The sequence below is a fragment of the Prionailurus viverrinus genome, chromosome A3 (genome assembly GCF_022837055.1).
Source record: "Prionailurus viverrinus isolate Anna chromosome A3, UM_Priviv_1.0, whole genome shotgun sequence".
Taxonomy (NCBI): Eukaryota; Metazoa; Chordata; class Mammalia; order Carnivora; family Felidae; genus Prionailurus; species Prionailurus viverrinus.
In genome coordinates this window covers 80,043,807-80,063,876 of record NC_062563.1, presented here as the reverse complement: position 1 = coordinate 80,063,876, position 20,070 = coordinate 80,043,807, and the positions used below count along the sequence as shown (strand labels likewise).

Below are 20,070 nucleotides of genomic sequence, written 5' to 3'. Positions count from 1 at the left end.
GGTAACTTGTAAGGCAGAGTGTACCATTACATAATTGATCTAAGTATCTGAATTTTTATATGTTGCTTTTGGTTGATTGTAAATGCTGAGAACTCATTTACATTAGTCTTTGTTAGCATTGGTTGAACTTAAGATCCGTTTTGAGGATACCAAATAAAGTAGATGGCAAAAAAAAAAACCTATTGTTTCAAAGGGGTGAATATTCCCATTTTAAACTGAAATTTGGGACGACTAGGTGGTTCAATTCTGCTCAGGTCCTGATCTCATGGTTTGCTTTGTGAGTTCAAGCCCCACATCAGGCTCTGTGCTGACAGTGCTGAGCCTGCTTGGGATTCTCCCTCTCCCTTCCCCCATCCCCTCTCAAAATAAATGAATTAATTTAAAAAAAAGAAATCGGATTTTAAGAGTGATAATGGACATATTTATTTGTATATGGACTCATTAATTTCTTGTGTTTCAGAAAGTTAATAGAATCACTGTCCCATTGGGATTTGTGCCTTGCTCGGTACCATTTTAATGAATGATTAAAAAGAACAAGTGAGCTTAAAATTATTTTCATGTAATATTTTAGCAAAGAATGGCTCAAGAAGTACTGACACATTTAAAGGAGCATCCTGATGCATGGACAAGAGTCGACACAATTTTGGAATTTTCACAGAATATGAACACGAAAGTAAGCAAGTGGTGGTTTTAAAATCCATTATTTCTTCTTTTCTTCCAGTCATAAACTTTGAGGAAGGTATCTCATTTTTAGTATTAGTGTTTGTTATCTCAAACATTTAATATTGTTAACTTATTTCAAAATTTAGTCTTAAACATAGAATTAATTCTTGCAAATAGTCCTAAGAATTATGAATGAAGTTTTGTAATTGGGACTAGAATGCAAGGTGGCTTTTTTTTGGTTGTTTTTTGTTTTTGTTTTTAGAATATGTATACAGATCTAAGTAGCATAAATTCTGGATGTTATTCAGATATGAAACATAACATCAGAGGAATTTTGGGCAAGTAATCAATATAATACAGGTTAGGCACCTCCAACACGAAGTTGTGTGGGCAGCAATAAAACCCTGCTCCGTGGTAGCAATGCTCTTAATGGGACAGCACTCAGTTTTTATTTGCAATTGAAAAATGTTATGATTTGGGTCCTTTTTTCCTAGTTTGAACAGAAGGGTTGATCAAAATGTGTTTTGACTGTTTTAGGCTTGATGATTCACACTTCTCTTTAAACTGCCTTGAAGTAATAAAATACCATGCATGGCGTTCTGTTTAATACACACAAGATTTCCACTTGGTATACATTGTGTTAAAACAGAAAATAGCCATTTTCACATCTGTTTCTGAAATCAGACTGTATTAATTAACAGTTTTAAAATATTGATTAGTTTTGACATCTTGTAAATTTTAGAGCAAAAATACAGTCCAGAACTTCCTCAAAGTGCTAACCTTAAGTAACATAATAGTGTTTGCCTGTTTGCTTGCCTGGTAAATTTTGCTTTTTATACTGACAGACATTACTAATGTTTAAGTTGATTTATCAACAGTATTTTTAAAAACTCAAATTTGTCTTGTGAAAAATGAGATGATTAGAGGAACAGAAAGAAAGCAACAGGTAAAGAATTCTTCAATTTACATAAATTACAAATGATTTGGTGCTAAATTTATGCACTATGACATTTGGCTTTTATGCAATCATTTTTTTTTCTTTAAAGATGTTAACACTACCTGATATTAATCATAATGTTCCATTATGTTGATTGCTTGTAATAGGAAGAAAAGGGGTGTCTTCCTGTGCAACTGACACAGCTAGGCTTTGACGGCAGGCCTCCACAAGGTCTACCCTTTTGATTCCCTTTAACTGAATTCTGTTCATCAATTGTTTTTGTTTCATGGGCGGTGGGAGGGGAAAGGGGAATTCAATGCATAAAATAAGTATTTCTAAGGGCTCAGTAGAAATTTCTACCATAGGGATCATTTCATGCATTTATTTTTTCATTTAGTCTTTGCTGTTATCTGTCCCTCATCTTCATAACTCAGCAGTGGATTTCTCAGGTCCTGAGATGTGACGCAGATACGTAAATAATTCTTTTGAATGATGTTTGGATTATTTATCAGTATCTCCAAAGTAGTCTTTTACTATTGGCCCCCAGATTTGGCTAACACTTAAGATTTTTAATCAAAATACTCTTATTTCAAAAAAATGTGGGTTCTCTTCATATGTAGAGTCTTAAGGTCTAGGAGAGATTCGGTTTTGGGATATTATTATGATCTTTGTATCCCTTTGACTTGTGAAAGCTTTTATTGGGCTTAACTGCTTCAGCCAGGAGGGCAGAATGAGGAAAATATGAATTGTATCCTCCGCAAGCTTATGCTGTCTTTTTACAGTTGGGGAAAGGACTTAGAGGTTAGTAAATAGGTAACTTAGGTAACAAAGTATCAAACATAAAGGAAGCAGGGTAATAGCCTTCAATTAAAAAGTGTAAGCTGGAAAATATGGGCTAAATAGGGCGAAGTTAAGAGATTTTGCTTCTTCCTGGTATATTTATAGTGGATTTTTAGTTTTTTAAAGATCTTTTTAATTGCTTGAGAATTAACAATATTCCACGTAGTAAGAAGTGCATTGTTTTGACTTAGCAAAACGTTGACAGTCTGATTTTGTATCTAGAAAATTAAAGTTTTTAGGGTAGTATGTTCTTAAAAGTTAATTGAAAATTTCAATCAGAATATCACCTTTTTTTGCCTATTTTTCTGAGGTCTAGACCTATAAAGGAATTATAAATGAACAGGATAGAAAGTTTCCCTATTTACTGCTGATTATGAAACCCTTTAATGGTATCAAATTTGTAATTTCAGAATTTTGCTTTGGCTTTTTTATTTTGGAAGTCTTTTTAAGGAATGTTCTGCAAATGTAGGATTTTAGTTGAAATGGCAAAATTTTCTTGAAAAGTATGAAATGTTAAAATGAAAGAAAACAGCAAAAACGTTTACTATTTGAGCACAATGTAGTTTGGGACAGTCTATATTGTGCTTTGGATAAAATTAGCATTCACATGATCCCTTTGGTTGAAATACTAATGCTCCTATTTTATTGTGTGATGACTAACCATTTTAAAGATGAACTCTTATTCTCAGCCAAAACTTGCAATCTGAGGTTATATGTCTATATATGAATGAGTTTATCTTTCAGGTATTATAACTAATTCTTCCCTAATTCAGCCAGTTGAGACATACCACAACAGTTTTATCCCTTTTCTTCCTCCTGTCTATCCACACTAATTGGTCATGGTAATAATTTTGTGTAGTAACTTGTATAGCATTATAAATTGTTGTGAACATTGTTGACTATTTAGAGTGAGTAATGAGCAGGAGGGACAAAATGGCTTGAAAGTGGTATCTGTATTTATTAACGTACTTATATTTTTAGTAATGACTTTTATATTTAGGAAGGAATACCTGAAAGATAAATACAGATTGCAACATGCGTTTGTGTATTATTTTTGACTGTGCACAAAAGTTTATCTTTAAATTAGTAGAAATAGCAACTGTAAGGGTGGGATTAAAATTGAAAATTAAACCCTTGGGCTGTCTTGCTGCTCCTTAAGTAACACACCAGTGATGTTTGTAAACACTTTCTATAGAAAGTATCTGTGACAATACTTTAATACTTGGCCAAGAGCTTACAACTCATAGAGGATGGTAGGGAGCTTGAGAGCATCCAAGCTGCTAAATTCTTAGGAGCCTGGTCGTGTTAAAGTACGTGAGCCTATGAGCAGTCATTTATGCTGTGAATTCATATCTGGCTGCTACTTTTCCTTCTACAGATAAGCCCATTTGGCTGCTAAAGGGCTTTTTATTTGGTTCTTCCTCCTGGTGTGAGCATGTATAAACAGCAGGACATTAAATAGAGTAGTAAACAATAAAATGAGGAAAATGCATGAAAACTCAGTATATGGGTGAATAGATCCTTGTTTAATATATGTAATTAAACTTGGTAGCATAATGTTTTTGAAACTTTAGATGTAAATGTGTGAATGTCTGTCCATTTGTGAATCCTGAAAATTGCCAGTCTTATAGCAATATGTTCACATGGTTCTATTCTCCAATTTTCAGTATTATGGACTACAAATTTTGGAAAATGTGATAAAAACAAGATGGAAGATTCTTCCGAGGAACCAGTGTGAAGGTAGGAAAATGCTTTGAAGAATTGTAAATCCAGAATTTTATTATTTTTGGCATTTGTATTATAGTTGAATATCAGATGGGGGATTGTTAAATCTTTAGTAGTTTATTATGCTTTAATGGAGATTATGGCTTTCGTCATGTAGCAAAGCAGGGGGAGGAATTAGTTTACCTTTTGGGGGAAAGAGGAGGCCAAAGCGGTTGAACTGTTTACAATAAGTACCGTGATAAAAAGTATATATCAACTTCTAGCTAATTGGGACCATGTTTGAAGTGAGTGAAATTGGAATGTGTGTTCTTACACATGGGTTTAAGTTTGTCAAATGGTAACTGACAAGTGATAAGTACTGTAGTACCTGAAATAATACGTCAATTTAACAAAGCAAAGGAAAAACGAAATTTTAAAAGTCACAAGGCTTTACCTTTGGAAATTCTGGGCGAGCGGTAGAAGATAATAGACTTCTGACTTAAGGAAAGAAAAGAAAATTAGGATGTGATGATGCTTGCTATTCATATTTAACTTTTGCCTTTGTACTGTCTCAGTAACAGTCCTGTTTAAGAAACTTGGGGCAAGCTTAATCTCTTGGAGTATATTGATATAGTTACTTCCAGTTTTCATATACTGCCTCTGTCACCTACTTTATATCCCTTGTTAACCTCTGAAAAATATATAAGTACAAGCCTGAACTTTGGGAGTATGCTAATACTGGTGGCAGTTTTTTCTATTAAAACCAGTCTCCTGTCTTGGACTGTTGATCTTTAATATGTCTTTTTTCACTTGCTTTTTCATGTCTTTTTTATGGTGGAATAATGACCTGGATTTACTCAGCTGGTCTTTCTCTAGAAAACTGACATCTTTCTGGCATGTTTATAGGTGAATAAGACAGTTTTTAATGGCAGTATCCTTAATGTACCATAAGCCATAGAGTAAGAATGAGAGTACAGGGGGAAATACTGCCTTCAAAAAAAGGTTCCTATTTCTTTAAATATTTTATTTGGGGTTGAAACTATTTTAGATCATGTTGTGTGACCTTCTCAGAAGTTAGTAAGTCCAGTTTGTTTGGACCAAATAGATCCTTCATATCTCGTCACTGCCCTTTAGGGATCTTCGGAGCACTTCTCGTTCCTTTGCTGCTGTTAAGTCCCTCTTTTGTTTCTAAACACATAGTCCTCTGCCTCTTACCACATAAGGATTGCACTAGATGATTCTTCGACATTTTTCTGACTTTAAAATGAAACAATTTATAATGATACTAGCTGATCATGGTTCTCCATGAAAAAATTTCTCCATGAAAAAATTGGAGGCTAAAGGGTTCCCTGAGGATTTGACATTTTTAGCCTTCTGCATGAATGAGAGTAGTAGTAAGTTTTTATCATAAAGTCCCAGTGCTTCTCATGTTTATGTGTGTCAAATGTGCACATACTCCAGGGTGTGTAAAACTGTTTAGTTTTGAAAACCTGTCATGTTTGAAAAAACCGGAGAGAGACATGGTGATTATTCTGCCTGTAACATTTCTAGACAAAAGAATATTATTAAGAAAATTGAAGTGAATATATATTTACAGTATTATACTGTATATAATTTTTTAAATGCACATATGAATGGACCCATCCACTTCAAGCCTGTGTTGTTCAAAGGTCAGCTGTTATCTATAAAACGATTTATCAGGGGCACATGGTTGGCTTAGTCAGTTGAGCATTTGACAATTTTGGCTCAAGACATGATCCCAGAATCATGGGATGGACCCCGGAGTTGGGCTCTGCATTGAGCATGGAGCCTGCTTAAGATTCTCTCTCCCAAGGTTCCTGGGTGGCTCAGTCAGTTAAGCGTCTGACTCTTGATTTTGGCTCAGATTGTGATCTGATGGTTCATGAGTTGGAGCCCCATGTTGGGGTCTGCACTGACAGTGCCGAGCCTGCTTGGGATTCTCTCCCCCTCTCTCTACCCCTCCCCACTCGTGCTCACTCTCTAATTGAATAAATAAAATAAAAAACCTCTCCCTCTGCCCCCCCTTGCATGTGTGCTCTCTAAAATAAAATAATAGATTTATCAGAATCCCCTTTCCCCTGGTATTTCTCTTAAAAACTAATGATAACGATTAAGTGGGATCTAAACTATATAAAAACCACTCACATGATGGTTGCCATTGTCAGTGAGGTCATTACATGGAGGAAAAAGTGGTATAACTTTTAGGATCTTTCACAGGCTTGTTGGAAGAGCATGTAATGTGCCTCCCAGAGAATCTGAATTCCAGATTTAAATAGGCAACAACAACTTTGCATGATGCATTTAGTGTGATCGTGTTTTTAAAGTAAAACATTGGGGGGGAAATTCAGTACTCTCTGAATTTTATAATTAATTTAAACGTTGTCAATCCTGGTAGGGTTCTCCAATCTTAAGCTTTCTTATCCCCCAAAGTACACTAAGTTTTCTGAATGTTACTTTTATTTCATCTTTAAGTAACTTAAGTATTGGGAATAAGTTTGTGTAACCCCCAAAATAATGTATATTCTTTTTATCTACAACTGTCATGTTTTTTAAAGCTGTTGTCTCCACTTGGTAGCTATTCCTTGTCCATCTTCCTTAGCATATATATTTATTTACCTAGTACATATATTGTGTTTCTGCTTAGTACAAAGCATTAGTTGGTATTAACTCTATGTAAATGTATCCCTATACCAACATGCAGTAGTTGGAAAGATATAGAAAAGTTAAATAAGGTATATATAATGAGTGCTACTCTCACTATAAAAGAAGGGGATGATGATCAGGTTGAGCCCTTTAAACCGCTCCTTCATGTAAATGGCAATATTTTAAAGGAAGAAAACATTTGCACAGACAGCAAGCCAAAATAACTTTTACATTTTTCCAAACTAGTTTTTTTTTTGTTTATGTTTGTTTGTTTTGAGAGAGAGAGAGAGAGAGAGTGCCTGAGCTATGGAGGGGTAGAGAGAGAATTCCCCAAGCAGGCTCCGTGCTGTCAGTGCAGAACCCACAGAGACTGACACGGGGCTCAGTCTCAACAACCATGAGATCATGACCTGAACCAAAATCAACAGCTGGATGCCTAACTGACTGAGCCACCCAGGCGCCCCAGAGAATTTTTTTTTCAATTAAAATTTTTTTATTGAAGTAAAATTGACACACAGTTTCAGGTGTACAATGTAATGCCATGCTCACCATAAGTGTAGCTTCCATTTGTCACCATACAATGCTGTTATAATATCATTGACTGTATTTTCTATGCTGTACCTTTCATCCCTATGATTTATTCCTTCCATCCTGGAAACCTGTACATCCCAGTCCCTTTCAGCCCCCCGCGCCCCCCCCCGCCGCTTTAGTGTTTTATTCTTCATTTTTGAGAGAGAGCATGAGCAGAGGAGGGGCAGAGAGAGAGGGAGACACAGAATCTGAAGCAACTCCAGGCTCTCAGCTGTCAACATAGAGCCTGATGCGGGGCTTAAACTCACGAACCGCAAGATCATGACCTGAGCTGAAGTCAGACGTTTAACCAACTGAGCCACCCAGATGCCCCACCCCTTCACCCCTTTACCCCTTTTGCTTCTGTGTAACCATCTGTCCTCTAGGTAGCACTAGTTTTCTCTTTATATATGGGTATGTTTCTGCTTTGTTTTATTAGTTTATTTTGTTCCTTAGGTTCTGCATATAAATTAAATCATGTGGTATTTTGTCCTTTTCTGACTTAGTTCACTTAGCATTATACCTTCAAGAACTCATTCTTTTTTGTGGCTGAGTAATAATCCTTTGTGTGTGTGTGTATTTAAGCCCACATCTTTGTCCATTCATCTGTCGATGAGCACTTAGGTTGCTTCCGTATCTTGCCTATTGGAATTAATTGCTGCAGTAAACACAGGGGTGCATAGATCTTGTGAATTTGTGTTTCCATTTGAGTAAATCCGCGGTAGTAGAATTACTGGATCATACGGTATTCCTATATGTAAGTTTTTGAGGAACCTGCACATACTTTTTTCCACAGTGGCTGCACCAGTTTACATTCCTACCAACCATGCAAGAGGGTTCTTTTTTTTCCATATCCTTGCTGTGGATTATTATTTCTTGTGTTTTTGATTCTACCATTCTGACAGATATAAGATGATCTCTCATTGTGGTTTTGGTTTGCATTTTCCTAATGATTAGTGATGTTGAGTATCTTTTCATGTGTTTGCCATCTGTATGTCTTCTTTGGAAAAATAACTATTCAAGTCCTCTGCCCATTTTTAATCAGATTATATGGGGGATTTTTTGATATTGAGTTGCAGGCTTTTATGTATTTTTGATGTTAACCCCTTATTGGATAGATCATTGGCAAATATCTTCTCCCATTCAATAGGTTGCCTTGTTTTGTTGATGGTTTCCTTTGCTATGCAAAGTTTTTATTTTGGTGTAGTCCCAATAGTTTAATTGTGGTTTTGTTTCTTTTGCCTGAGGAGACATCTGTGCTAGGTCTAAGAGATTACTGCCTACGTTTTCTTCTAGGAGTTTTAGATTCATGTCTCATATTTAGGTGTAACTCTCTGTTAAGGTGTGTGTGTGTGTGTGTGTGTGTGTGTGTGTGTGTGTGTGCGCGGTGTAATAAGAAAGGGGTATAATTTCATTCTTTTGCATGTAGCTGTCCAGTTCTCCCAACACCCATTTGTTGAAGAGACTGGTTGCTAGACACTGAAGTAATTAAAGGTACACTAGGACTGTTAGTGATGTTGATTATCTGGGCTGCACATCAACATGAATTTTTCCAGCTAACCCTCCTCCTTTTTTAAAAATAATGTTTGCATTTGGATTAGAAAATTCTAATTAGAATTAGAAATTCTAATTTGATCCTCCCTGGGAAAAAAAAATTTATCTGTATAAAGATAGCTTTATGTTTTGTTTTGTTTTGTTTTGAACCAGAGGATCATGATTTAATCTGTTAAGGCATATGGCTTACATGTCCTTTCATTTCATGAGATAAGAACTTACTATAGTTGAAAAGTCGTGGTCAATTTATGAGTAGTCCCAAGTGATAAAGTCATAATTGGACATTTTGAAAGTTTGGGTGCTTAATTAAAGGTAGTTGGGCAATTAAGTTCCTGAGTTGTATACTTCTGTGTTTTAATTTGAGTAAGTTGACAAATCCAGTTACCAAAAAGATTTTTACTCAGTTCCCTTCCTATGGAATGAGGCATATGGTACATTTATTTGTTTGTTTTAAGTTTATTTATTTTGAGAGAGAGAGAGCAGAGGAGGGGAGGAGAGAAAGGATCCCAAGCAGGCTCCGTGCTCCCCACGCAGAGCCTGAACCAGGGCTTGGACTCACAAACTGTGACATTGTGGCCTGAGCCAAAACCCAGAACCGGACACTTAACCGACTGAACCACCCAGGTGCCCCCATGGTACAATTATTAGTATGATCTTTATGCAAAATATTTTACTCCTCTGAATCTTGACTGCTTTGCAACCATTTTGGGATATGGTAGAAAAGGTAATGTGTATAAAGCCCCTGGGCCCTTCTAGGTGCTAGGTATGAATAAACATCTGGCATGTGTTTCGCCAGTCTCTTTCCACAAAAATGTATTCGTTTCACCAAATAACCTTGAAATTTCTGCAGTAGCTTCCTAACTAGGCTCCTTAATACCTACTTTTGTGTGTCCCCTATATTTACCACAAAGGATTTTACCATGTTTCGTTTATTATTTTCCCAAACAAGGGATTTTAGTGCAGAGAATTGAGGGGGTTGGTAAGGCCAGGAGAGGGCTATTGAGGTAACTCAGATGTTAGTAAACACAGGTTAGCAACTACTAACCTTAGGGAAGGGGGAACAAAAGGAAAGAGATGGTTATCAAAACCTAGAAGCTGTTCACTTATACAATTTGATAAGAAGTTTGACTTAAGCATATACCCATGAAACCACCACTGTAATCAAGGTCTTCATCTTTGTGATTGCCTTCTTTTTTACCCTTCCTCCTCCCCAGTCTTTCTGTCACTTACTTGATTAGCTGGAGTAGAATGGCTGGATAATATGGTAGGTGCATGTTTAACTGCCAAACTATATTCCAAAATAGTTGTATCATTTTACATTCTCACTAGCAGTACAGTTGACCTGTGAACAGTGTGTGTGAGGGGTTAGGGAAGCTGACCCCCTGGCAATCACATACCTGTGCAAAACTTTTGATCCCCCAGAATTTACTAATAGCCTACTGTGTGTTGCCTCATTCATAACAGTTGATGAATACGTATTTTGTATGTTGTATGTGTTTTATACTGTATTCTTAAAGTAAGCTAGAGAAAAGTGTTAAAATCATAAGGAGAGTACATTTACAGTACTGTACTGTATTTACCTAAAAAAACCCACGTATAAGGGGATCTGTGTGGCCAAACCTGCGTTGTTCAAGGGTCAACTGTAATCAATGAATCTTAAATAAACGGTTGTTTTGTGATAAAATATACATAAAGTATATATAACCATTTTAAGTGTGTAGTTCAGTGTTTGTAAATACATTCATAATATTGTACAACCATTATCACTATCAATCTCTAAAGTTTTTTCATCCCAAATTGAAACCCTACCCATTAAACATGAGCTCTCCCATTATACTGTCTCCCCAATCTCTGTTAACTACTTAACTACTGTTATGCTATCTGTCCCTGTGAATTGCTTATTCTAAGTAACTCCTGTAGGTACAATCATTTTTATGTGTGTCTGGTTAACATCACTTAGCACATGTTTCCAAGATTTGTCCATGTTACAGCCTTCGATATCTGAATTTCATTTTTTTAATGACTGAATAATATTCTTTTGTAGTCTATACCATATTTTTATTGGTTCATCTGTGGGTGGATGTTTGGGTTGTTTCCATCTTTTTGCCCATTATAAATAATGATGCTATAAATGTAATAAAATTTAAATTCCTTATATATCCTTTATAGTTCTTTTTCAATATCTGAGGCCATAAAACCCTTTTAAGAGTGATCGATGTTCTGGGGTACCTGGGTGGCTCGATCAGTTAAGCTTTGGACTTTAGCTCGGGTCATGATCTCATGGTTCAGTTCATGAGCTCAAGCCCCATGTCAGGCTCCACACTGGCAGTGCAGAGAGTCTGCTTGGGATTCTCTCTCCTCTATCTCTGCCCTTCCCCACTTGTGCTTTCTCTCTCATTGTCAGAATAAACAAAAGAGTGATCATTGTTCTTACAGCTTGTTCCTCCTGAAATTACTAAACATGCAGGTAATAATCGTTCTAGCCTATCTGTGTGAGCCCTGGGTTAAGAATTCCCGCTTTTGAGGGGTGCCTGGGTGGCTCAGTTGGTTAGGCGTCCGACTTCAGCTCAGGTCGTGCTCTTGCGGGGTTCCTGCGTTTGAGCCCCGCGTCAGGCTCTGTGCGGGCAGCTGAGAGCCTGGAGCCTACTTTGGATTCTGTATCTTCCCCTCTTTCTGTCCCTCCCCCATTCGCACTCGGTGTCTCTCTCTCATTCTCTCTCTCAAAGATAAACATTAAAATTTTTTTTAAATTCCCACTTTTGAATTGATTTAGCTGTCTCTCATTTTGCTGTTTGTTATCTGAAGTATTGAATTGAGTGAAGAGTAGGAACCATACTCTGGATTCATCTGTACAAGAAGGTGTAAAGAGGATAGATAACTATATTTTAGTGTCTGTCTTTCTGATGGTCACTGTTGGTGGTTAGATGGACAGATATTTGTGATAAATTTATGGCACAGGGAAAGAACCTTACTTTCAATTAAAATGGCTCTGATGGAGAAATGTACCAAACTTGCATTGTTAGAGCTTAAGAATGTAAAGAAATATTTAAAGTGGAATTGGAGGGGTACCTGACTGGCTCAGTCAGGAGAGCATATGACTTGATTTGAGGGTTCTGAGTTTGAGGCCCACATTGGGGTAGAGTTTACTTAAAATAATAATGCATAAATAAATTTATAAAGTGGAATTGGATACTTCTAAGTATTGCACAGTGGTTGGAACTGGGGTGAACTCAGTTTTATCTGTAGTTTTGCTTTTATAATAATAGTGTGTTGAGATTTTGTTTTCTGTAATATGTAAAAATTAGCCACTGTGAAAGAGGAATCAGAATGTGCAACTTTTTTTTTTTAATACTTATTTTTGAGATAGAATGAGTGGGGGAGGTGCAGAGAGAGAGGGAGACAGGTATGAAGCAGACTCTGCTTCATTCTCCCCCCGTTGTGGGGCTCGAACTCAGGAACTGCAAGATCATGACTTGGGCCAAAGTTGGATGCTTCACCAACTGAGCCACCCATGCACCCCCAGAATGTGCAGCTTTTTTATTCAACATATTTTATAATTTGTCTAGGAATGCAGTTTTTCTTAGTAGGTAGAATCATGTATTTGGTGGAAAAGTTGCTGACAATCTATCACTGACCAGATAGGATGCTAAGGTAGAACCTTAAGTAAATTTTGAAAAGTAAGGCTTTTGCTCCCAGGGGAATATGACACCAACAGGAAGTTGTAGTCAGTAATAAGTTCTCATTTTAAATTTGAAATTTTTAGTTTTAGTGAATCCTCTTTATGAAATTCAGGTTTGGTAATGGATTTCTTTTACCCTGTCATTATCCACTTTTTGGAAGATATTCCTAGATGCAAGTAGCTTGCAAGATGATGTGTAACTTCTTTTTTTTTTTTTTTTTTTTTTTTCAACGTTTATTTATTTTTGGGACAGAGAGAGACAGAGCATGAACGGGGGAGGGGCAGAGAGAGAGGTAGACACAGAATCGGAAACAGGCTCCAGGCTCTGAGCCATCAGCCCAGAGCCTGACGCGGGGCTCGAACTCACGGACCGCGAGATCGTGACCTGGCTGAAGTCAGATGCTTAACCGACTGCGCCACCCAGGCGCCCCGATGATGTGTAACTTCTAAGGCAGGATGATGTTTATTTTATATTTTCTAATGTTTATTTTTGAGAGAGAGAGAGAGAGAGTGTGAGCAGGGGAGGGGCAGAGAGAGAGGGAGACACAGAATATGAAGCCGTCTCCAGGCTCTGAGCAATCAGCACAGAGCCTGGACACAGGGCTTGAACTAAGAAACTGTGAGATCATGACCTCAGCTGAAGTTGGATGTTTAACCCACTGAGCCACCCATGTGCCCCAGGATGAGGTTTATTTTAATCTTACCTTTTAACTAGCTAAAGTTGACATGCTCTCTACTTTAAATAAGTTTATGTTGACTGTTTAGCATTGCTTGTTTTTTTATTTTAATGTTTATTTTTGAGAGAGACAGACACAGCGTGAGCAGGGGAGGGGCAGAGAGGAAGGGAGACACAGAATCTAAAGCAGGCTCCAGGCTCTGAGCTGTCAGCACAGAGCCCAGTGTGGGGCTTCAACTCATGAACTTGAGATCATAACCTGAACTGAAGTCCGACACTCAAGTTACTGAGCCACCCACGCACCCAAATTGTTTATTGTAAATAAGACTGTCAGAAGACATTTTTCTTTACCTTGAGAAAATAGATGAGATAAATGCATAAACATGGATTTGAAAATTTTGCATCATAATATGCTTTTCCATGACTAGTTTGCCATTTTTATGCTAGTGTAGATTTTAAAGAAAATATACATGGCCAGTCTTTTTTAAAAAACAGCACTTAAAAAAATAAAATAGCACTTTTCAGTACTTTGTAGGTTAATTTAAACTTTGGAGGTGAATTTTTGTTCAAATTGAGAAGAATAGAATGAGTAGCTATAGATAAAAATTTGTTAAAAGTGATTTTATGAATCCCTTGAAAAGTTTGATGACATAGTAACAAGAACATAATTGTGCTGAAATGTTATTGATTTTTCAAAAACTTTTTAATTTTATATTTGTGTGTCTTACCGTTTCTTCATTCCCAAAGAGGAGCTTAGAAAGCTGCTGGAAGAAATATCCCAGGTTCTTCACATACACTTTCTGAATGATAGGAAACAGATAATTTTATATTAATAGGTTTTGACAGATAATAAAGTTTTATATGAATGTATAGGGAGTGCCTTATTTTAACAAGTTTATATTATGTGAATGTCTCTTTTGCACGTGACAGACATGAATTCGTTTGGTACAAAGAATAAGACACTGAGAATATATAATTTTCTGTCATCTCAGATAATTTTCTGTTAAGTTTCAGAAGCTGAGCTTCTCTAATAGTTGTCAACATTTGGCTTTTCTGCCTTGATAAGCACGATGTCATTGCGCTATTTCTTTAGTTTTTATTTAAAAGTTGTTGTTTTTTTTTTTTTAAGCTTACTTGAGAGAGACAGAGACCATGCGAGTGACAGAGGGCCAGAGAGAGAATCCCAAGCAAGTTCCACAATACCAGTGTAGAGCCTGACTTGGGGCCCTAACTCACAGAACCGTGAGATCATGGCCTGAGCCAAAACCAAGAGTCGGACACTTAACTCAGCCACCTAGGCGCTCCATTGTGCTATTTATTTACAGTTGTAAAACTCCTCCTCATTGAGCTGCTTTTTTACTTGGGGAAGAAGTTAGAGTACTTAATGAAATAAGCTTTGTACCTAGCAATAGGAGATTCCAGACACTTTATGTGCAGCAGTACTTGATCAGAAAAGGCGTTGTTCCGGTGTTCTGAAGGGATTGAAGTACTGTCATTTCAGAGTGACATTAAATTAAATTAATATTATATTGTCTGTGAGAAATTTCCATTTTTGTTTTCCTACTATTTTCATCAGTTATGCTTTGCTTCATCTACAGGTGAACCTCAGACCTCTGAAAACAGGGAGAAGATACTTAATTGATTCAATTGGTAACAGGAGAGTTGAAGGATCTATTTGATCCTATTTTACTGTTCCCTGAGGCTGAGAAAAGCCTCCAAACAGATAATATGTGTTCCAAATAGAGGCAGCAATAGTGGTTTTAGACATTGTTTCATTCCTTATGACAGATTAAGAAGAAAACTACTAAATCTCATTATATGGTATTGTCTCTCCTTTAACAGAGAGAAGGCAATATATTTGTTTCTGTTTTTAGGCTGTTTCCTGTGTTAAGAGGATTCAGAGGGATGTTTATTGTTCATATTTTTTTTCGAATTGTCATTTAATTTTTTAAAGATGCCTTAGTAGTAGTAATTTATGTAAAGAACAGAAGGACCAGCGATAAAATATTTACATTTTGGTTAAACCTTCTGGACACTAAGGATATGTGGGATTGTTTTGTGGGTTAGCCTAACTAATTGGTAAAATTTAGCTTTTTTTTTTTTTTTTTTTTAAGTTTATTTATTTTGAGAGAGAACACTGGGGAGGGGGGAGGGAGGGAGAGAGAGAGGATTTCAAGCAGGCTCCATGCTGTCAGCACAGAGCTCTACACTGGGCTTGAACTCACAAGACTCTGAAATCATGACCTGAGCTGAAATCGAGTTGGATATTTAATCAACTGAGCCACACAGGTGCGCACCTAGCTTGTTTTTTAAAACTGATGTATGGTTGTTAAAATAAATGATTCATGTACAGAAGCACTTGTTTTAAAATAAGTTTGATACTCAGAGCACCTGGGGAGCTCGGTTGGTGACAGTGCAGAGCCTCCTTGGGACTCTCTCTGCCTCTCCCCTGCTCATGTGTGCTGTGCAATCTGAAAATAAATGTTAATAAAACAAATTTGATAATCTTATTTCCTTTTTTTAGTAGTCTTATTAAAACTAGACCTGATTTTGTGTCCACATAGCCTTCTTCTTGTTTTAAAATAATTTTAGACTGTAGAAATGTTGCCCAAAAAATACAGAATGCACTTAATACCTTTTGGTTTATTCTAATACTAACAAGCTTCTGCAACCATAATAAAATTATCAAAACCATAGCGGGGGGGGGGTGCCTGCGTGGGTGGCTCAGTCGGTTAAGCATCCGACTTCAGCTTAGGTCATGATCTTGCAGTTTGTGAGTTCGAGCCCCGTGTCAGGTTCTTTGCTGACAGCTCAGGCTGGAAGTTGCTTCAGATTCTGTGTCGTCCCCCGCCCCCCACCACCGTGTACTCCTCCCCCGCTCAATGTTGTCTCTATCTCAGAAATAAACATTAAAAAATTTTATCAAAACCATGAAAAGAACATTGGTTCGGTACTATTAACTGAAACATGCCCATTTAAATTTCACGTGTTTTTTCGAAAGGCCTTTTTCTGTTCTACAGCTTAGTGTGGTTTTTTTTTTAGTGTTCTTATGTGTGATGGTTCTTAATCCTAGCTTGATACATCTTTGACACTTTTGATGAGTTTTGATCATTTTATTTTGTAGAGTGTATTTCAGTTTAGGTTTGTCTTAATTCCTCGGGATTAAATGGAGGTTCCATGATTTTTTGGTAAGAATGTCGTAATGGTGTTGTATGTCCCAGGTGCCTGGGTGGCTCAGTCGGTTGGGCATCAGATGTTGGCTCAAAGCCTGGAGCCTGCTTTGGATTCTGTGGCTCCCTCTCTCTCTCTCTCTGTCCCTTCCACACTCATGCTGTCTCTCTCTCAAAAATAAATAAAACAATAAAAATTTTTTTTTTTTTTTGTTTTTTTGTTTTTTTGTTTTTTTTTTAAATTTTTTAATTTTTTTTTTTTTTTTTAACGTTTATTTATTTTTGAGACAGAGAGAGACAGAGCATGAACAGGGGAGGGGCAGAGAGAGAGAGGGAGACACAGAATCAGAAGCAGGCTCCAGGTTCTGAGCCATCAGCCCAGAGCCCGACGTGGGGCTCAAACTCACGGACCGTGAGATCGTGACCTGAGCTGAAGTCGGACCCTCAACCGACTGAGCCACCCAGGCGCCCCAAACAATAAAAATTTTTTAAAAATAATGGCGTTGTGTCCTCAGTCCACCAAGACAGGGTATGTAATGCTAGTACATTTATTTATTATTAACATTTATTATCTGGTTATGGTGGTTCCTGCTGTTTTTTTAACAAAATTACTGGGTTTTTTCCTTGAAAACGATCTTGGGATAATTGAGATCACACTGGTACCTTATTTTTTCTGAAAGGTTTTCCCATTCTTTTTTAGCATTAATTGATAGATTTTGTCTGCAGCATTTAGTATTGTGGTCTTTGCCTAGGGTAGAACTAGCTTTTAAAAATGTAAATGAAGAGTGCCTGGGTGGCTCAGTTGGTTGAGAATCCCGACTTCGGCTCAGGTCATGATCTCATGGTTTGTGGGTTCAAGCCCCGTGTCAGCTGTGCTGACAGCTCAGAGCCTGGAGCCTAGTTCAGAGAGTGTGTGTGTGTGTGTGTGTGTGTGTGTGTGTGTGTGTGTGTGTGTGTGTCTCAAAAATGAACAAACATTAAAAAACTTTTTTTATTAAAAAAAACGTAAATGAGATAGTTTATATTAGATTGTATATAACAATTAAATTTTTGGCACTTATCAAACAGTTTTTTAAATGTCTCTTAATCTGTGAATATTGATACCATTTAACATGACATTTTCAGTTGATAAATAGCTCTCGTGTGACTTTATTGGACTAGTAGTTTTTTTACAATAAGGAAATTATTTACATAATTAGTGTATTTTAATGTTTAGTTGCTTGGAATATGAAAGAAAATGGAGGAACAAATGGAATAAATTTAATACTTCAGCACATGAAGTATTGAGATGATTTTACAATCAGATCAACATTTTATTGCCTTCATGTCAGCTGTGTTTCCTGCTTAATATTACGGGTAAATTTCTTAGCAAATCCCCTCTCCCTGAGTTCCAAATTTGTTACATAAAGCTTGGGGCAACATAGTTCCAGAAGCTCTTGAACTGTATTTCCAAAGGTCAGATAGCTGTCAAAGATGATGATCGTTTGGTACCAAAGCCTAAATTAAATGTGAGAATAGTTTTTGTATGGTAGGAAATCATAATTTGTTTATTTAAGGGTCCTACCTCTCAAACCCATTGGATGTATTGATGTAGGAGCACTGTGTAATTTTAAAACTGAAGGGAACTTATAATAGATGTTCTGTAAATTTTGAATGATGTGAATTAAAATCACAGGCAAGAAGTCTTTGTTGTTTAAAGAATAGGTTGTACTATTAAGATATCCTTAAGTAAATAACATTATAAACAAAGCTTTCTCCTTAATTCTTGTGTATTGTAGTGGAGGGGACAAGTTAAAATCATTTCTACCTCAGGAGCCTGGGTGGCTCAGTCGGTTAAGTATCCAACTTTTGATTTCAGCTCAGGTCATGATCTCCCAGTTGGTGAAATCAAGCCCTGTGTCAGGCTCTGCGCAGTGAGGAGCCTGCTTTGGGATTCTCTGCCCCTCTCCTGCTCAGGTGTACTTTCCTCAAAATAAAAAGTTTCTAGGAATACCTTAATGTTACAATTAAATTTGAAAAGGGAAACAGCATCTAATCTTGATTTAGAAATTTTCAATAGGGGCGCCTGGGTGGCTCAGTCGGTTAAGCATCGGACTTCAGCTCAGGTCATGATCTCGTGGTCCATGAGTTTGAGTCCGTGAGTTCGAGCCCCGCATCAGGCTCTGTGCTGACAGCTCAGAGCCTGGAGCCTGTTTCAGATTCTGTGTCTCCCTTTCTCTCTGACCCTCCCCTGTTCATGCTCTGTCTCTCTCTGTCTCAAAAATAAATGTTAAAAATTTTTTTCCAAAAAAATATATTTTCAATAAACTTACTTAGAATGCTTTTCAGGGGTTTTGTAGTTTTAACCATAAAAACAAGTTTATTTAAATGAACAACAAATTAATCCCTGGTGGAGTTTTTTTTGTAATTACATGTTGACTGATATAGCATTAAAGAATATCTTAGAATATAATCTGTAGTTGTTAAACCTATACATGTGGTAAAGTTAACAAAAGTTAAAATTTAAAGGGTAGTACTCAAAAATGATGGGCATCATTCAAAAATGTAAATATTTCTGATGGGATTGGGGTTTATTATCTGACCTTTTATCTTCCCCTTCCTCGGTTTTTTGTTACTGATGATTTATTGGCGTGCTATGAAAGTGTTGAATATTTTTTTTTAATAGGAATTAAAAAATACGTTGTTGGCCTCATTATCAAGACGTCATCTGACCCAACTTGTGTAGAGGTAAGACCATTTTTGGAAATTAGTGTGAGAATTTAAAATCATTTAAATAATGAATCTTCAGCTTAAATCTACTCCTGTCACAGACATACAAACATATATGTACAATCATTTACAGTAGGTCTGCATTCATTTTTTTCAGAGGAATCCCTTTGCTTGTGTTCTTACTATTTCTTATTTTAGACATTCATTTAATCTAAACTTTTTTCTTTTCTTAGAAGGAAAAGGTGTATATTGGAAAATTAAATATGATTCTTGTTCAGGTAAGCTTTTACTTGATTTACTGTTTTCCATAGAATAATTAATGCTTCAGTTAGGCTGATTACTGGAACAAAATATTCAAACCTACTTTGTCAAATAGCTAGACTAACATCTTAAAGTAATAATAGTTTTTACAATAACTATAATCTGCCGTTTTCGCATTTGAAATTGTAATTTTGCTATGGTTGAAAACTTCATATACTGTAAGTTCATCACTTCTGTGGCTCCAGTATGGATCAGACCCATTACAGTTTTTTCATTTGCCTGTTCCTGTGCATACTTTTTTTCCATGTCATCTGTCTCCATTTTAATTCATAAATCATTGCTTTTGAATTCAACATTCCTTAAACCGATCTCTACACCTAGTCTGTTTTTCAAACTTATCTAATAATCTCACTTTTGAATTTTGTATTTACATATTTTTTATAATATTGCAAAAGTTTTCCTGAGAACATTAATTGGTATGTGAGGAAAAAATACAGATTTTTCCATTTAGTAAGTGATGAAAACATTTGGGTTTTCATTAAGTTACGCTTTTATCCTGGGGACTTTTTGTTGTCAGCCTATCTTTGGGATGGAGAGAAGTACAAAGAAGTTAGTTACCTCTTATAATAACAGGTACTATATG

General features: G+C 36.5%; 1 protein-coding gene across 3 annotated transcripts in view; it reads left to right on the top strand.

Annotated features, from left to right (window-relative positions):
• XPO1 (exportin 1) overlaps positions 1–20,070 on the top strand; it is a 46,002-nt gene that overhangs the window by 9,778 nt on the left and 16,154 nt on the right. Inside the window, exons 1-5 of one of the 3 annotated variants that reach the window (XM_047852668.1) lie at positions 572–673; positions 1,768–1,831; positions 4,108–4,180; positions 19,123–19,184; positions 19,400–19,444. In XM_047852668.1, the coding sequence (XP_047708624.1) occupies positions 19,430–19,444 (15 nt within the window). In that variant the 5' untranslated portion in view covers positions 572–673; positions 1,768–1,831; positions 4,108–4,180; positions 19,123–19,184; positions 19,400–19,429. Of the gene's footprint in view, positions 1–571; positions 674–807; positions 1,610–1,767; positions 1,832–4,107; positions 4,181–19,122; positions 19,185–19,399; positions 19,445–20,070 lie in introns of those variants that run through there. The other 2 variants (XM_047852669.1, XM_047852667.1) reach the window with 2 other exon arrangements.